Source organism: Psammomys obesus, unplaced genomic scaffold (genome assembly GCF_907164565.1).
Source record: "Psammomys obesus unplaced genomic scaffold, mPsaObe1.curated_primary_1811, whole genome shotgun sequence".
Lineage (NCBI taxonomy): Eukaryota > Metazoa > Chordata > Mammalia > Rodentia > Muridae > Psammomys > Psammomys obesus.
The window spans coordinates 4,551,845-4,569,354 of record NW_026585626.1 but is presented as its reverse complement, the minus strand read 5'-3'; the positions used below and the strand labels follow the sequence as shown (position 1 = coordinate 4,569,354).

Sequence of the window (17,510 nt, the reverse complement as noted above, 5' to 3'; positions counted from 1 at the left end):
GTGTTTCCCCAGCTCCTTCCTTTCTCAGCTCGTACACACAGCGCTTCGAGCTGATAGAATTCGCCGTGGCTGCAACTTTGTTTTTCATTGACTTCCTTGCAGTGGGGCAGGCGGCGCGTTTCCGTCTGTTCCTCTCCGCCTATCTGATGCCCGGGCATAGTCTGTCCGCTTTGCGGATCCCAAGGTCCTTTCTCTTACCTTCTCGTCACTCCGCCCTGGCAGGGATAGAAGCCAGTTAGGGCAAACTACGTATGGTGGTATTTGCTTCCAGAGATGGAGTAGATAATGCCAAGGGTGAACGGAACGGCAGAAGAAAAGAGGTAGAACAGAAATGAGGTTTCCGTGCATTTGCTCAGATGAACCGAATGTATGAATACCTTTAGGTCTCTCCCCTGGAGAGATCTCTTCCTGTTGCTTGTCATCTTTCTGACCGTCCTGGAGTCTTTGCCCATTAGTCATCCAGTCATCCAGTTGAGTGTTAGTTGTTTAGTGGTTTTGTGCCACCCATTTTCATTTGCTGCAGCGTACTGTGTTGTTGCAGGCACTTCTGTGTGGTTCCAGCCGAGTTTTAACTTCTCAAAGCCGCGGTTTTTATAAAACAGTCGTATATATATACTTGTAATGAGTTACCAGTTTGGAACATTGTGAGCCCAGCTGGGGACATCAGTAAGCCTTCATTGAAAACGAGGGGCTGTTGTCCACATCAGACAGCGGTGCAGGAGGACCAGGCTTTGGTATTCTAGAACTTAGTATGAAGCGGGTTTTTGGGTGGTGTTTTGGGATCTTGTGGGATAGGTAGTCACCGTGTATGCGTGGTTGAAGATGTGTTGAAGTATAGAAAAACTTCGTCAGCGTTACAAATGGAGGGACCGAGGCTCCTTAAATTAGAGGAGAGGCGGCCTCTGAGGAAGAAGCAGAATCAGCAAATCAAGTAACTGCAGGATTCCTCTGTAGTGGTCAGAACTCTGCAGGGGTGTGTGCGTGCTTGTGTGTTTGAGACAGGGTCTCATGAGCTTGGCCTGGAGCTTGCTACATAAATGAGGGTGACCCTGAACTTCTGATCCTCCTGCCTCTACCTCTCCCAGTGCCAGGGTTACAGGTGTGTTGCCGCCAGGCGGAGTCTTAGGGACTCTAACCCAGGACTTCATGCACACCATCAGTTAGTAATGGGAGAGAAGATGGAGTGGACAGGCTCAAGAATAAGGCCTGCAGTTCAGGTTCACTGTGGAAGAAGCCCAGGGTAAAGTGCTCAAGCGCATTCATCTATGACTGTGATCCCTGCTGTCTGTGAGTTCACTTGGCAGGTTGTGCGGGGATTTGTTGTTTGAGTACCCTGGGGAAATATTTGGTGATTGGAGTAGACAGGGTGATGACTGATGAGGTAGAAGGAGCTGTGGCTCCTGGGCCGTTGTGCTGAGTAGGATACTGGAGTGGAAATGTGTTGAGTCAGGGTCTCAGGTTGCTTCTTGAGGCCTGGATAGGTCATCTTTGATTTTCTTTCTGGAGTACACAAGACCTGGTTTAGGGTAGATATTCAGGAAACTTTTTTGATGAATAAATATATAAATGTGTGTGAACTTCCCTTTGTGAAGAGAATAGCAGGTACATACTGGTGGATAATTTTTGCAAGTCTGTCATAAAGTAGTGTTTTCAGCATTGACTTTTCCCATCTCTAGTTTGTTGAGAGACAGGTAAGATGTCCTTTGTGGGATTTTTTTTTCCTGTCTTTCAAAAAAAGATTTATTTTTATTTTTAAAATTATTTGTCTGTATATGGGTATGTTCATATGAGTACAGGCATATGAAAAAAAGCCTCATATCCAAAGCCTCAGTGGCTAGAGGCTTTGGATTCTCCTGGAGCTGGAGATACAGGTAAGCTGCCTGATGTGGGCACTGGGAATTGACCTTAGGTCTTCTGCAAAGAGTGGTACATGCTCTTAACCACTGAGCTGCCTGTCCAGTCACCTCTTCTGATTCTTCTATGCTATTTATCATTAACTGTTAATGAAGTTTTTTTTAATGATTGTGTGTGTCTCTATAGGAACTCTGCAGGAGCTAATTTTACATTTTGTCTTTTCTCATTTGGAGGCTTGTGACTGAATGCATTCTCTTTGGCAACTCTTTTAGGATGAAATTCTGAAAGCAGCGGTAATGAAATATGGGAAAAACCAGTGGTCTAGGATTGCCTCATTGCTGCATAGGAAATCAGCAAAGCAGTGCAAAGCCAGATGGTATGTACCAGACAGTAAGTGGAAAACAGCATGGTCCTGATTGTGATGAGTGAAATGTCTCTTTGAAACCTCCCCCAGAAGAGCAAGAACTGTGATACAGAAGGAAGTATGGAGGAGGTGGGCTTTTAGATGGAGTTGTCACTTGCTTCCTATGTGTTCTTAAGGAAATCGTGTTTTCTTCCCCTCTACCCTGTTTTCTCACAATTTAGGGTAATACTATTAGCACTAACTGATAAGTTCTGAAAGCCCTGTCTAAATGAGTCAGTGTATTTATTTGAAAGTGCCTTGTGAGAAAAAATACAAAATCTTATAGGAGATAACTGGGCCTCAGCTGATTGAATGAATTGTGTTCTAAAAGTCTATAAATTGGTTGTTTTAGGACTTACTTTCCCAAAGAAATGAATGCTAAACAATGCTTAATTTTATAGGTCAGGTCACAGTGTTTACTTTCTTGTAACAGGGTTGTAACATTGCATATTTGCTACACTAAAATGCAACAGATGCCAACATTCCACTTAGGGTATCACTGTGAAGTCACAGTGTGGTGGACATAAGCGTGTGTTCTTGGCTTGAATGAACAGGTCCCAGCTGTAGCACATGTTCTGTGAGGAACATTGTTTGGATTATATGAAGTGACCTGGTTTTGGATGGTAGAAAGAGTCAGATGCAGAGCAGAAGGAAGGTGGCTCTCAGGCTGCAGTAGTTTGATTGCATTTTTATTTTTATTTTTTTTTATTTTTTTTTTTTTGTGATCTTAAGCCATTAAGCTTCAGCCCAGTTTGGGCTACAGTTGTACATGCACAGACTCCCACCCAGCTAAATACCTGGTAGACAGGGCAGATTGGGCAGACACTGGAGGATGGAGGATGCCATAGTAGTTTTACTTTAAATTTAGAAGTCTAGCAGATGAAAGCGTACAGGGTTGAAACATTTAGTGGGGTGAAGCCAGATGCTAAGAGAAGGAAGTGACAGTGTTGTGAAACCCAAACATAAGGAGGTGCAGTGTAATTGTAGTATAAAGAAATACAAGGTGCTGTTCTTCCTAGATAACGTCAGAACCTCCGGAAAAGAACAGAGTATGGTGGTAGAAGCCTTTAATCCCAGCATTGAAGGCAGATGCAGGCAGATCTTTTGAGTTTAAGGCCGCCTGGACTGCAGAGGGAGTTGCGGGACAGTTGGGGCTACATAGAGAGGAATCCTATCTCAAAAAGACAAAACCAAACCAAACTACCACCACCAACAGAAACAAAAAGAGAAAGTTAAGAGTAAGTGAAAATGAGTACTAGTTGAAAAAGAAGTCATGATTTTACTTCATTCAAATTAGGTTTTTAAGTATAACTATACTTAAAGTACATTTTAATGTGAAGAGGGGAAGATGAGTAAGTTTAACTTCACAGTGACTATCCCCTTGTCAGAAGGAATAGTGTTAGTGATTGAAGGGTGAGAGCATGTGATTTTAGACAGTCACCTATGTGTAAACTGGAGATTTATCCTGGGTAGCTAACTAGTGTTTGAAATGTTGTCTTTAATAGGTATGAGTGGCTGGACCCAAGCATTAAAAAAACCGAATGGTCTAGAGAAGAGGAGGAGAAACTCTTGCACTTGGCCAAGCTGATGCCAACACAGTGGAGGACCATCGCTCCGATCATAGGAAGAACAGCAGCCCAGTGCTTGGAACACTATGAATTCCTCCTGTGAGTGGACCTTAGAGCATCATGAAGACTGTGTGTATATGTTAATGTGCTGAACACACTTACAGCATTTCCAGCTTAATTTTGACTGTGACTAAAGCCAGAGAAACTAGAGTCACTGAATTCTGTATTCCAAATGTCACACAGTTATGTAAAATTATATCTTCTGTTTCCCATTTAAAAAGATAATTTACGAAGTATACAAGTCATACTCAGAAAAGTGAGAGTATGAGTGAGTACATAAGAGTCACTTGTCATTAGTGCTGTTGAGAATTATTAGGATCTTTATATTTGTTCCAGTAGTGTCTTTATTTCTCTGAGTGTTCTACAATTGTGAGGGCTGCTTGTTTCATCATAAGCAGAAATACTGAAATTAGATTTTTAATGCCATTTTATTCACATGTTGCAACTGTAAAGATGGAGTTTTTCATAATGCTTATCTGTTGGGTATTTTGGGGAAGAAAGAGTGCCAGAGCTAGGAACCATGCAAATTCTAATACTAAATGCTATGATACTGTGACTAGCTCATTTGGGCTTTTTTTTTTCCTTCCAAGGGACAAGACTGCCCAAAGGGACAATGAAGAAGAGACAACAGACGACCCCCGAAAACTTAAACCTGGAGAGATAGATCCAAATCCAGAAACAAAGCCAGCTCGGCCTGATCCAATCGACATGGATGAGGGTAAGCAGACACCGGAGTGTTTCCTTGGTAACAACTATAGATGACTCGGGCCTTCCTTATATTCTTTTTAGTTTCTTCTTGAACTGCTGACTTCGTAGACTCCCAGTTCTGTCAGTGGTTATTATTCTAAGTATCTCCCCAAATGTGTCCAGTCCTTTTTTATTACAGAGTAACTGCATTTTTGGATAATACCCTTTGTTTTCCATGTCTTCATTTTATTGAATGAACTGAGCAGTGTAGTAGGCCGATGTCCCAGAGATGAGTGGTGAGCCTCACAGGATCCTGTTTCTCATATCCCTTTCTAGAAAGACAGGCAGCAAGCTAGCATATGGGACCAGTGTTTCTTTGACTTTAGGTTGATTTACACTCCACGAAAGGACTGCACTGAAAGACACACAGAGAGGACTGTGATCTGAGTAGAATCTAAGTCTGGTACAAGTTGCATGGATGGTTTAGGCATCATTATAACTTTTTTTTTTTTTTTCATTCTGTTTTGGAGAGCTGTAGACAGTGTTTTTGGAGAAGAAGCATTTCTGAGGGATAATATGTCTCTGAAGGTTTTCAGTTCTCTGTGAGTGTTACAGTGTTCTCCACCTGTAATGTGCCAGTGTGCTGCCGATAAGGGTACTAGAGCTTTCGTGGAGTGGCTTACTGCTACTTACTGGATGTATTTCATTTTTCTTAGCTCTTAGCATCTCTGAAGTAGAAATTCTTACTCTGATTTTAAAGGGAAACATACTCACAGAGGTAAATATGGGACAGGGCTTACAGAGCTAGCAAGTTAGTGATGGGATGATTTGTAACCTACTTTCTCTGACTTCACAAGGTATCTGTACCCTGTACCAGAAGTGAGTACATTATACTTTGTATAATTGTACATTGTAAACACTAGGATGTGTCTGCCTGCTCATGTTGGAGAGGAACTTACTTTTTCTTATCTTTATTTTTGCAGATGAACTTGAGATGCTTTCTGAGGCTCGCGCCCGCCTGGCCAATACTCAAGGAAAGAAGGCTAAGAGGAAAGCAAGAGAAAAGCAGTTGGAAGAAGCAAGGTAGGTTTTTCATTCCATGTCCAATAATTAGTTGTGTATCTTTAGGCTTAGAACACTGTGTGGTTATTCACTCTGGTTGGTGACTACTCTGAACTGGCCAATTCCCATTTTGCTGTTACTCCTTACTTTCTTTATTGTTCTGGGACAAACAGAAACAACTTCTGTATTTCCTCCCTAACCATTTCAGAGTAGTTATAGGAAAAATACACTTTAAAAAGTTTGCAAAGCAAGGCAGAAACTATAGGATTTGACCCAGCATGCTATGTTTGACCTATTGTAGCATCTTGGTATCAGGAGGCTTTTATATGACTGTCAGTTACCAGTTCCCACCCTCCTTGATTAGTGTTGGGAAGGTACTGGTTGTGAGACAGGAATTTCAGCTCTACATAGAGGGAGTTAAAGTTAATGAGCCTTGAACCAAACTCTAGGCTTTCATAGAAATCATCATTAAAAAAGTGAGTGAATTACAATAGGCATTGCTTTGTACTCAGGCTTTCCCACACTTTCTCCATGCTTGCTTTTAGTTAAATTAATGATAACATCCTGATCCCCAGATCCAAGATAAAATTGGTAAAGATACATCTGAACTGTGTGGCAGCTTGTAGGAGTCAGGTATTGGACAGACTCTTCAGTCCTGTCCCATATTTACACAGTCTACTTGGGGCTTTTTTTTTTTTTTTGGCTCTTACTCTGTGTAGAAATTGCTTCTTGACCCTGTGTTGGTATTCCCAGTGCTGGATCCTGGGATGGAAGGTGCTTTTGGTGTAGGTGGCCATTCATTTATGTAGAGTAGTCAGATTTGATGGGAACGTACACTTGATGGGAACGCACACTTGGGATAGTGAGCAGAAAGAACAGAAAGTGTTGCATTTTCTTCCCAGCTAGCTACCTTTCTATGTTGTATATTGTTGAGGGTTAAGAAATGTAGCGTTGGAAAAATACTTCTCCGTTTTGTCTAGGGCTGTTTGGGAACTCAGTTTCTTGAAAGTTGTTTAATCATGTGAGCTGGCAAGGAATACAGTAGTTGCATCTATGAAAGGCTTTTAAGTTTGGTTAGGATTGGTTGACGCCATCTGCAGATTTTAATTTACCCTACCATTTCTTGTAGCATCTAATGTGCTTTTGTAAGCTGTGTGCTGCATCTGCCTTGCAACAGGTAGGACTGACCTGCGTGCAAAGCACAGGTCAAGACTATTCCAGATGTTAAGTTGCTTCTCTGTTTCTTACGACTTAAAATAATTTTCATTGATTATAAACGAGTATGCTTGTCCTTCCACTTGTGTTAATATTTTTGTTTTAGGATGTGGTTGATACAATAGCATAGGCTTTAGTTAGATTCACTTAGCATGATGTTGGGAATGTTCTCTAATGTGTTTAGTCTTTGTTTCTGTGTAAAGAATGAAATTTACTTTTGGAATACATCCTTCAAGACTTTTCTTTCATTGTAGATGTGTGTTTATATGTCTGTAAACCTATTAACATATAGACTTAATTGGATCATTCTTATATAGTCACATCTCATACACAGTCCTTTGTTTTAATCTTATTGGGGTTCCCTTGTAACTGACTGATTTCTCTATAAGTCTCATTTTTCTGTACCCCCATTCCCATCCAGTTTATTTTTAATTGTTTATTTTGAGACCAATTTCATTGTGTCAGTGAAGTCTGTTCAGCTGCTGTGTTGCTGCTCAGGGAAGGGGAGTCTTGGATATTGCAGTTATTGTGGGGTGGCATGGTGTGGGCAGGGTTCTCGTTGATACCTTCTTTCTGATTGTACCCAGCTGTTTATTGCAGTGCTTTCAGCAGTGTTCTGAGATAATAAATTGCTGTGTTAGATGGATCTGATCCAGTTTGGGGTCCTTGGAAGTCAGAGTTCTAAGATCAACCTTTGAGATCTGTTCTGACTCAGGAGAGCTCTGTCCTCTGTCTTTCAGTCTCCCATCAAGCTGGTCAGCTCACAGATTGACCTTAGTCTACACTGAATCTGTTCCCTCTTCCCAGTTGCTGTTTACCACAGCTTTCACTGTTTTTGAAAGTTCCCTTCTCCTGGAGTGCTTGTTGATGGAGTCAGTGCTTTTAGGTCTTACTTCTTCAGGGCTCTGGCTGTGTGTGTATCTCATTGACACTCTAACTTGGTTAAGGAGCCAACTGTGCTGGGGAGCAGGAATGGTAGGCAGTCCTTGAATCTCTCCCAGTTAGAATTTTTATTCCAGAAGCTGAGGGAAAGAGCTGTCAGGGCCATCCTTCCTGTGGTAGTGTGCCCAGGGGAGAGCCCTTGTTTGGGTGGAGGAGGGGAGCCTGTGTAGCTGGGTGTCTGGAGGCAGAGCGAGAAGTGCCGATGCCCTGGCTCTCCTGGACTGAAAGCCTCTGACTGCTGGCTGGTAGGAGAGGGAGCTCATGTTCTTGGCTGTTCGTGTGTGGAGTTTCCTCCTGCAGGAACTGGCGGGTGGAAGGGAGGTGGTCAGTTTGCAGCTCTTAACTGCTCGTCTTTCTCACCGAGTTTAGGTAGTTTTCTTGATTGTTTATATATTTTCCATGCCCTTTTTTTGTTTTTTCTGGGGACAGTGTTTCTCGAGTTCCTTGTGCTTGGCAGTCATTCTTTTGTATACGGGTTTATGATTTGTTTCTTTGTCTTTAATACTGTAAATAACTTCTCATTAATTCCCTGAAGCTACAGCATCATTGGGAAATACAAAGGGAAAATGGAATGAAAGGGAACTTTACCCTCCACTGACTTCCACTGTCAAATATTGCTGCTCTTGACCCCGCACAGGCTGGTAGACGGGCATGTAACGTGGGTACGGTTTTCTGTTTGTGAGCTCTGTTTTATTTGGCTCTACCTTAGGCCTCATTCTTTTTGAGTAGTTGTACAGCTTATTTTAAGATTATATGGAAGCTATATACTTCAGAAGTAATGTAAAGCCTACTTAATACCTTGTGTGACATATTTTGTAAATTCATTCAATTCTCATTGGTAAATTAGATTGTGGCCAGTGTTCAGCAAAACAGTCTCTGATTATGTTCTTGCTTGTATTGATTTATTTTCTTGGTTGAAGTCAGAGAAGTGTTGCTAATTTTTTTTTTTTTTTTTTTTAAAGAAAGCCATCCCAGTTGATTTTCTTGTTACCTTTGCTCGATACTATTTGCTTCTACAGTTCTTTTGAGACAGACTCACTGTGCTGTTTTAGCTGGCCTAGAACGTGGTATGGGCCTAGATTCACAGATTTCCAGCTGCCTCCAGTTGCCTCATAAGTGCTGGGATTAAAGGCATGTACCACTTGCCAGGTGTCACTTTTTACACATTTGTCAATAAAATAAAATTCAGAATGATAGTAACTAGGTATACAGAAATAGTGCATGCTAATTTAATTTGTGATTATTAGTTAAGTAAAACTTTTACTTCTATCTACTTTTTTTTTAACATTAGAATTAAAAAAATTATACATAGAGGGCTAGAGAGATATGGGTTAGCGGTTAAGAGCGTGTACTGCTTGTGCAGTTCTGTTCCCAGTGCACAGCCATCTGGGACTCCAACGCCGAGGGTTCCAGCGCCCTCTTCTGGCCTCCACAGGCACTACGTGCCTGTGGCGTTCACTCATGTGGACATACACAAATAAAAATAATGAAACTTTAAAGGTTTACATAAAATTTAAAAATAGTACTTTATTATTTCTTTGAGAATTTCATATACTGTATTTTGATTATACCTCAAACTCCTCCCAGGGCCACCTTGTACATAAACTGTATTTAACCATTTCTGATTAGGAGCAAGTGTTTTTATTTTGTTTTATGATTTCTTTTTGTGCGACAGTTACAAAATTTAAATCTCAACATTATTAATCCTTTTTTGCTACTTTATTAGTAGCTATATTATTTGTTTGTTTTTTTTTCAAGTCAGGGTTTCTCTGTGTAACCCTGGCTGTCCTGGAACTCACTCTCTAGACCAGGCTGGCCTCAAACTCCCAAGTTCTGGGATGAAAGGCTTGCACACCCCCCCCCCCCCCGGAACAAATAAACAAAAACCCAAAAAGAATCTTATGGGAACTACTCAGAGAGAGGCAAGGTTCACATTCACTTACAGTTTCTCTACTTTCCTTTTATGCCTTATTTTTAAAATCAGAACTGGAACTTGGCACGTGGTATGAGGTAAGGTATTTTCAAATGACCAGACAGTTTTCTTACTGCTGTTGGGTTAACCCATCTCTGCCTGGCAGTGTTGATTTTCTAGGTGACTCTGCATTTTTTTTCTCCAGACGCCTCGCTGCCCTCCAGAAAAGACGAGAGCTTCGAGCAGCTGGCATAGAGATTCAGAAGAAAAGGAAGAAGAAGAGAGGAGTTGATTATAATGCTGAAATCCCATTTGAGAAAAAGCCTGCTCTTGGTTTTTATGATACTTCTGAGGAGAATTACCAAGCCCTCGATGCAGATTTCAGGAAATTACGACAGCAGGATCTTGATGGGGAGCTAAGATCGTGAGTTCCTTTGTGTGGAAATAGGTGCAGTAGGACTCCAGGAAGCCTTTACTGTCAGCTGGGTTCTTAGGGTTTAGAGTGACAGAGCCTCCTTATGTTTTTACTTGTTTACTGGGTTTACCTTTGTGAGAACATCAGTGAACGAGGCTGTCATGATTTTAGTATACAGTATGATGTGCAGTTCTTTAAGAACATTTTATTTAGTGTGTATGTGTTATTTACATATGTGTGTTTTAAATATATCTATGTGTATGTGTGTGTTGCATGTATGTCATGGCACTCATGCTATGGCCAGAAGACATGGGTGGGTCATGGGGTTGTCAGGTTTTGGGAGGCGAGTGACTTTATCGCTAAAACATTTCACTGAACTGATGTGTGTTTCTTGAATTAGTGCTTGTGTTTCAGTAGACTGTTTACTCACTGATAGCATCTTTTCTTTTTTGAATCTGTGTGGGTGTTTTGCCCATATGTATGTGTACCTCTTGTGTCTGGTTCTCATGGAAGTTGGAAGAGGACATTGAACCCCCTGGAACTGGAGTTAAAGATAGTTGTGAAGTACTATACAGATGCAGGAAATCAAATTAGGGTCCCTTGGTAGAGTAGCTACCCAGTGCTCTTAACCACCAAGCCATCTCTCCAGCCCCAGTTACCATAACTAATGACATATTTATTATTTGTTTATTTATTTACCTTTTCTGTTTTAAAATTTTATTTGAGACAGTATCTCACCATGTAGCTCTAGCTGTCCTGGAACTCACTATGTAGAGTTGTTCCAGGCTGTCCTCATCTTAGAGACATCCACTGTTCTCTGCCTTCCTAGTGTTTGGGTTAAACAGGATTATGCCCAATGTATTATTATTTTTTTAACGATTGACATCTGAATATTTTTGTACATTTGTAACATCTTTTGCTAATGACCTGAAGAAATCTCATCAAAATCTAGTGTGGTTTATTGTATTATCATTTGCTTGTGTGTGTTCCCTATAGGTTGCTGTTTGTGTTGGTGGGTGCATGTGAGTGTGTGTTTGTGTATCTGAAGAAAGATCAACACTGAGTGTTCCTTCAGAGCTGTTCACTTGTATCCTCCCCCACTCCCACCCCCATACTAGGCACAAGCTCTTCTCCTGAGCTGTAATCTCAGCCCCACCTTGTTATTTGAGATGAAGTTTTTCATTGGCCTGGAGCACCAGTTTTCATCTGTGAGCTTCAGAGTTTCTCTGGCTCTAGGAGTTGGAGTCTGTGTGTGTGTGTGTGTGTGTGTGTGTGTGTGTGTGTGTCTGTATCTGTGTGTATGTGCACTCATGTGCTGTGTGTATGTATGTTCCTTGAGTACATGTGGAGGTCACAATCAAGACACCCTTGTGGAGTTGGTTCTCTCCTTCCACCCTTATGTTTTCCACCTTTCTGGAAATCAATGCCTTTGTGTGTTAGGCCATCTCATTGGCCTAACTTGTCCTTTTTTTTTTTTTTTTCTTTTCTTTTCTTTTCTTTTCTTTTCTTTTCTTTTCTTTTCTTTCTTTTGGTTTTCTGAGACAGGGATTCTCTATGTAACAGCTCTGTCTGTCCTAGAACTCACTTTGTATACCAGATGAGCCTCGAACTCTCACAGAGATCTACCTGCCTCTGCCTCCAGAGTGCTGGGATTAAAGATATGCATCATGGCTGCCCAGCTAACCCGCTTTATTTTTAAAGTGGAAAAAAAAATTGCCTTTTTTTTTTTCTTAAAAAGACAAACTGTTGGCTCAATTTTTAAATCTTTACACTTGATGCAGATAGGTAGATGCATTTATATTTTTGTCTCTCTTTGTTTTAGGTATTTAGGAGTTCCTGTGAGTCTTAGTATTCGCATGTTGTAGGTGGGCTTTATGATGTCAGGGTTCTTACTGGCTACACAGATCACTGTCATGGCTGTTGAAGGAATTTGTACTTAGCCAGCAACCTTTGTTTAGGTAGGCTCTTCAAATAGCTCAAAGAAGAATTTGGAAGAGGTAGACATGGCTGGGGTAGGGAAGAAAACAGGTAGAATTTTAAAGTGCTGCTTGAGGCTAGTTTAGGCTTCCAGCAACTTTTGTGTGTCATTTGTCATTGTGAACATACCCTTAATAGTTTTTTTCTTTAGTTGGGCAGGAAGATGGTCCAGTGGGTAAAGGGAGCTGCTGAGTTTCATATCTGGGACCCACATGGTAGAAGGAGAGAGCAAAAGCTACCAGTTGTCCTCTGAATTTCACATGCACACCGTGGCATGTGGGTACACCCCAGCCCCCAAATAAATGAATATTAAGATTTTGTATGAGCTTTAAAAATCATAACAATTTAGCAGAATATTGACGTTATGACTTATTTTAATTCTGTCGTCATTTATCTTTTTCTGTATACTACATCGAATTTTTATATTTACATATTTCTATATGAATATAAACATAGTAAAGTTCTGGTATTTTTTGTCATATATAATGTTCTACTTTATAGGTTCAGGTTTAAAATTTTAAATTTAAGTAAATTAGTGTTCCCTGTTTTGTTAATAATTCTGTTATCATTCCAAGCTTGTATTCTTCTCAGATGTACTAGATTAGTTATAATGTAGGGACAGCTTAACATTATTTTTGTTTTTAAAGAATTGTCTTTTTAAAAATGGAATTGTGTAAAGTCTTAATATTTATATAGCTATTCGTATTTTCTGTGTGTAATCTTTTCTGTCTTCATCCATGACAGTGAAAAAGAAGGAAGAGATAGAAAAAAAGATAAACAGCATTTAAAAAGGAAAAAGGAATCTGATTTACCATCAGCTATTCTTCAAACTAGTGGTGTCTCTGAGTTTACCAAAAAGAGAAGCAAGCTAGTGCTGCCTGCCCCTCAGGTAATCAGAACTGTTGGTCATCCTGTGAATTTATATGCTTATGTCATAGTCAGAAAATCGGTGTCTGCAGTCTCAAGCCTGTACTTAATGCTCAAGAAACCACAGTCTACTGGAGACACCGCATGGAGACAGCCCATTGATGAGAGTGTGGACACAGTTTTGTCATATGCTTCTGCATCAATCGGAAATATTAAGAAAGTTTCCTTAATATTTCTAAGGATATTTCTTTTGGTAAAATTATAGAAGTAACACTTTAGATTTTTCCTAGAGATCTTGTGGTTTAGTGGATGGTTTGTGATATTTAGTTGATTTTCAGTAGTATTTTTTTTTCTCATTAATAGTTTTGTATAAGCACTTAGGTTCTTGGTGCAATCAATCTGTCAATATATTGATTTAAATATATTGATTTAACTATTTGACATTTTAACTATGGCAAGCTCATACAGAAACTTTGGAACAATACAAAGACTAACATGGGTTCTGTGTAAGGGTGACATTTATGTCCATCCCATATTTAAAAAAAAGAAAACATGAAGCTGGGTGGATAGGGAGGGTGGAGTAGATCTGGGAGGAAGTCAGGATATTAAATATGATTAGTAAGTGTTGTATAGACTTCTGAAAAAATTAATAAAATGCTAAAACACTTTTAAGTATGAAAATATAGTCATTATAGTCAGTTGTTTATAATGTGAATTTCTCCCCCTCTTAGTAAAAGGAAGGCTTAAAGTTTTATTTTGGAAATTTTAAAGCCAGGCAATGTTAGGTGGTACAGTGAGGTCTTTCTTCCCTTGACCGAGGTCTAGCAAGTCATCCTTCTGGAAAATGAAAAATTTAGGCTGTGCTGTTCTCTATTAAAGGATTTACTTGGGGCCTTGTCCTTAGATTTCAGATGCAGAACTCCAGGAAGTTGTCAAGGTAGGCCAGGCCAGTGAAGTTGCGCGGCAGACTGCAGAGGAGTCTGGAATCACCAATTCTGCTTCCAGTACTCTCTTGTCTGAGTACAATGTCACAAACAACAGCATTGCTCTGAGAACACCACGGACACCGGCCTCCCAAGACAGGATTCTGCAGGTATGCTGTCATTTTGTATAATGAGCCCTTCACACTGTTGATCATCTTTGTCGCTGTGGAGGACATTGTGTGGTTTGGTTATGTATGAGGTGGGCCAGCAATTTGAACTAGTCTTGGTGACAATGAGCTCAGAACTTTTCTTAGAGCATAGAAGTTGAACTCGCAGGCTCAGTGGTGACCGTCTGTTTATTCACAGCATTTGGAGCCAGCCTGGCCCTTTGCCTTCGTTTGTATTTGTCAAGAAGGTGTAGATCTTACAGTTTTACGCTCTTAAGTTTTATGTGCATGGATGTTCTATCTGCATGTATATATTTGTACCAGTTTGTGTACAGTACTTGCATAGGTCAGAAGAGGGTGTTAGATCCCTTGGGACTTGAGATACAGGCATTTGTGAGTTGCCATGTGGGTGTTGGGAGTTGAACCTGGGTCTTCTTCAGGAGCAGCCAGTGCTCTTATTCTCTGAGCCATCTCTCCAGTGCTCCCTTCCAGTTGTTGGCTCTTGGCCACTGTGACTGAAACTTCGTGGAGCTGCTACTGTTGTTCCCCAGGGCTGGCTCAGAACACTGGGCATGGAGCAGAGCAGTGCCTCCCACAGATGGCAGCTGCTGCCTGGGTGTGCTACTCTTACCTTCATTATGCCTTTGATGAACTGAAGGGGAGGGAGATTGTGGGAAGATTTCAGTATATAACCAAGTAGGAGAATGTTGAGTAGGAGACAGCTCTCAGTATTCTGCTGGGTCATTCGTTCATATTACTTTTAGGTGGTTTTAAGGATAGCGTATTTTCTACCTTTACCTGGTTATAATCACGGTATATGATGTAAGTCATGTTACCTCTGCTCTTCCAGGTGCTTTGTCATTTGGTCCTTACCTCTCGTCTTTTAGGCAGAGGTTCAAAGCCTGTCTCTTTTGAGGAGACACTTTGTGTTTGGAATAGCAAAGAATGTTCAGGGCATTGATAGTATGAACTTCTAAACTTTTATGAGCAGAGACACTCAGAATCAAGGAGCAAGGCTTGCTCTAGTTGTCTGCATTTTGCCTCTTAGTGGTTTCGCCCATTTCCTATGCTCATGATTGCTGTGGTTGAACAGGGCATGTAAAGAGTGCCTTCCCTGTGCCTTAAGATGTCTAGTACTTCAGCTGGTAGCATTCAGCATTTGAGGGTGACTTGACAGGTAATGGGGTGTCATCCTCCTTGTGTGGTAGTGATGCTGGCTGTAGGTTGGGGACTTAGCAGGGTGCTTAGCTAAGCACATCTCATGTGATTTGTGCAGTTTTCAGCAGGGCAGTCGAACATCTCTCCTGGTATCTCAGGCTGATCTTAGAGGTGTACAGAGGGAAGCTACACCATGGTTCTAAACTAGCCTTGGAAATGAAGCCATGCTACTCTTGCTGTAGTCTGTTAAGGTGAAACACAAGTCCACCTATATTTAAGGGGAGTGGGAGGAAAGGAACACTGAAGACAAGCAGAGAGTATGAGAGAGATGCTTATGCCTATCTGTGAAAATAAAGTCTGCCACAGACACTGAGCTGGGAAGGAAGATGGAGAAGGCTGAAACATGATTAAGTCTTCAAAGAGACTTGGTGAAATTTCTTAAACCTGATCCCATGAGACTTGTGAAGTGCACTAGCTGTTTGGGACTGTCTTAACTTCCCAACAGAAGAAGCAGAGAACCGTGGATAAAGAATTAGTGATGAAGTCAAAATAAAATCTGTGTGTTGTGACATTTGGCCTCAGCTCATATTAGGGACTTTGAATGCTTAGTACTTGATCGTAAAGAGGTCTGTCGTGGATAATGTGAGGAGCTCTTGGGTAATGGCAGTTCATACATGAACTCACAGCAGTTTTTGCGGGGGCGGGGGGAGGAGTGCAGGGTCTCAGGTATCAAACTCAATGTAACCGAGGAGGGCATAGCCTTGAACTGCTAATCATCCTGCCTCTCATCCTAGGTACCAGGATTATAGGCATCTACACCTGGTGATAGTAGCATGCTTGACATGTGAACTTTATTCAGAACTCTTGATGCGATGTGTTGGGTTGACAAAAGAATGAAAGTGCTGAAATCTGTTATGGCACAGTATTCGTTTGCTTTTTATTGATAAAATGTGTACAAATTCTGTCTGCGTCGAGATTTGTGTTAATAGGGCCAGAGGGAGGATTCCGATAGCCTTTCTGAACTGTTATGCTCTCGTCTTCATCTTCAGGAAGCTCAGAACCTCATGGCCTTGACCAATGTGGACACTCCATTGAAAGGTGGGCTTAATACTCCACTGCATGAGAGCGACTTCTCTGGTGTGACCCCGCAGCGTCAGGTTGTGCAGACGCCAAATACGGTTCTGTCTACTCCTTTCAGGTACTGTAAAAATCAGCATGTTTTATATTTTAGAAAAATTTGAATCTAAGAACCTGGGTGGCATTTTTTTCTTTTATTTAATTTAATCTTTTTTGGAGTAATATTTATAGAGAATGGAAATAAGTGTTCAATTTATTTATTTATTTATTTTGATGTCTTCGTACTTGGGTTGCCTGGTGTCTTTGGAGGCCAGTAGAGGATATTGGCACCCACAGAACTGGAGTAAGGATGGTTGTGAGCCACCATGTGGGTGCTAGAAATTGAACCTGGGTCCTCTGCAAGAACAGCCAGTGCTCTTAACCTCCGAGCCATTTCTCCAACCTGGTATTTACTTTTAGGTTGGCTATGCCCTCTGTCGGTTATTTAGGATAGAAATCCCCACCATCCAATATACTAGTAGATAACAGCAGAACCAAGAAGTAATGGAAGCTGGTCTTTGTATAATAGTCATTGCTTCCTGTGAGGCTAAAGAGAGCCTAATCTCTTTTCCTGTGTATATCTTGTTTCTCAAATAGATTGTAAGCTCCTTGGGGGCAGGGACCATGTCTTAAATGATAACACCGCACCTGTTGGGAACCATCTGGCAGTACCATCAGTCTGGAACACAGCCAAGATACAGGAAGTAAGCAACCAAAACCAGAAAGGCTTTGGATAATTAAAATATAAGTTGCAGCTGGACTTTATTGTTGAGAGTCTAAACTCAGAGCCTGTTCATACTTAGATGTGACTCTAAAAATGTAGTGTTTGCTTTCCAAACAATATAAAAGCATAAACTGCTTTAATTGCACATTTAATGAGAATGAATATGACATGAAGGCTGAAGACTTAAGAAGGGAGGTGATAAACAATGAGGACACTGAACTTAGTGAGTCTTCAGGAGCCCTTTTGTGGTGGCCAGCCTCCTTGCCAGCTGCTTGCTCTTAGTTACCCTAACACCTTGGAGTTCGAAAAAAATGTTTTGTGGACCTAATACAGGAAGGCAAAATGTCAGATGTTAGGGACAGAAATCAGTACAGTACATGTAAATACTTTGTCCACCAAACCAAACTTCAGTTTTAATGTTGATAATGCAGTGAAAGCAAGAGAGAGGTTTTGGTGTCTT

The 17,510-nt window shown here is 40.9% G+C and overlaps 1 protein-coding gene across 1 annotated transcript in view; it reads left to right on the top strand.

The window, feature by feature from the left end:
- The window catches only part of Cdc5l (cell division cycle 5 like), a 37,617-nt gene that overhangs the window by 444 nt on the left and 19,663 nt on the right, over positions 1-17,510 (top strand). The window contains exons 2-9 of the mRNA XM_055612491.1: positions 2,127-2,230; positions 3,763-3,924; positions 4,476-4,603; positions 5,556-5,655; positions 9,909-10,127; positions 12,840-12,984; positions 13,867-14,055; positions 16,260-16,408. Of these exons, the coding sequence (XP_055468466.1) occupies positions 2,127-2,230; positions 3,763-3,924; positions 4,476-4,603; positions 5,556-5,655; positions 9,909-10,127; positions 12,840-12,984; positions 13,867-14,055; positions 16,260-16,408 (1,196 nt within the window). The remainder of the gene's footprint in view (positions 1-2,126; positions 2,231-3,762; positions 3,925-4,475; positions 4,604-5,555; positions 5,656-9,908; positions 10,128-12,839; positions 12,985-13,866; positions 14,056-16,259; positions 16,409-17,510) is intronic.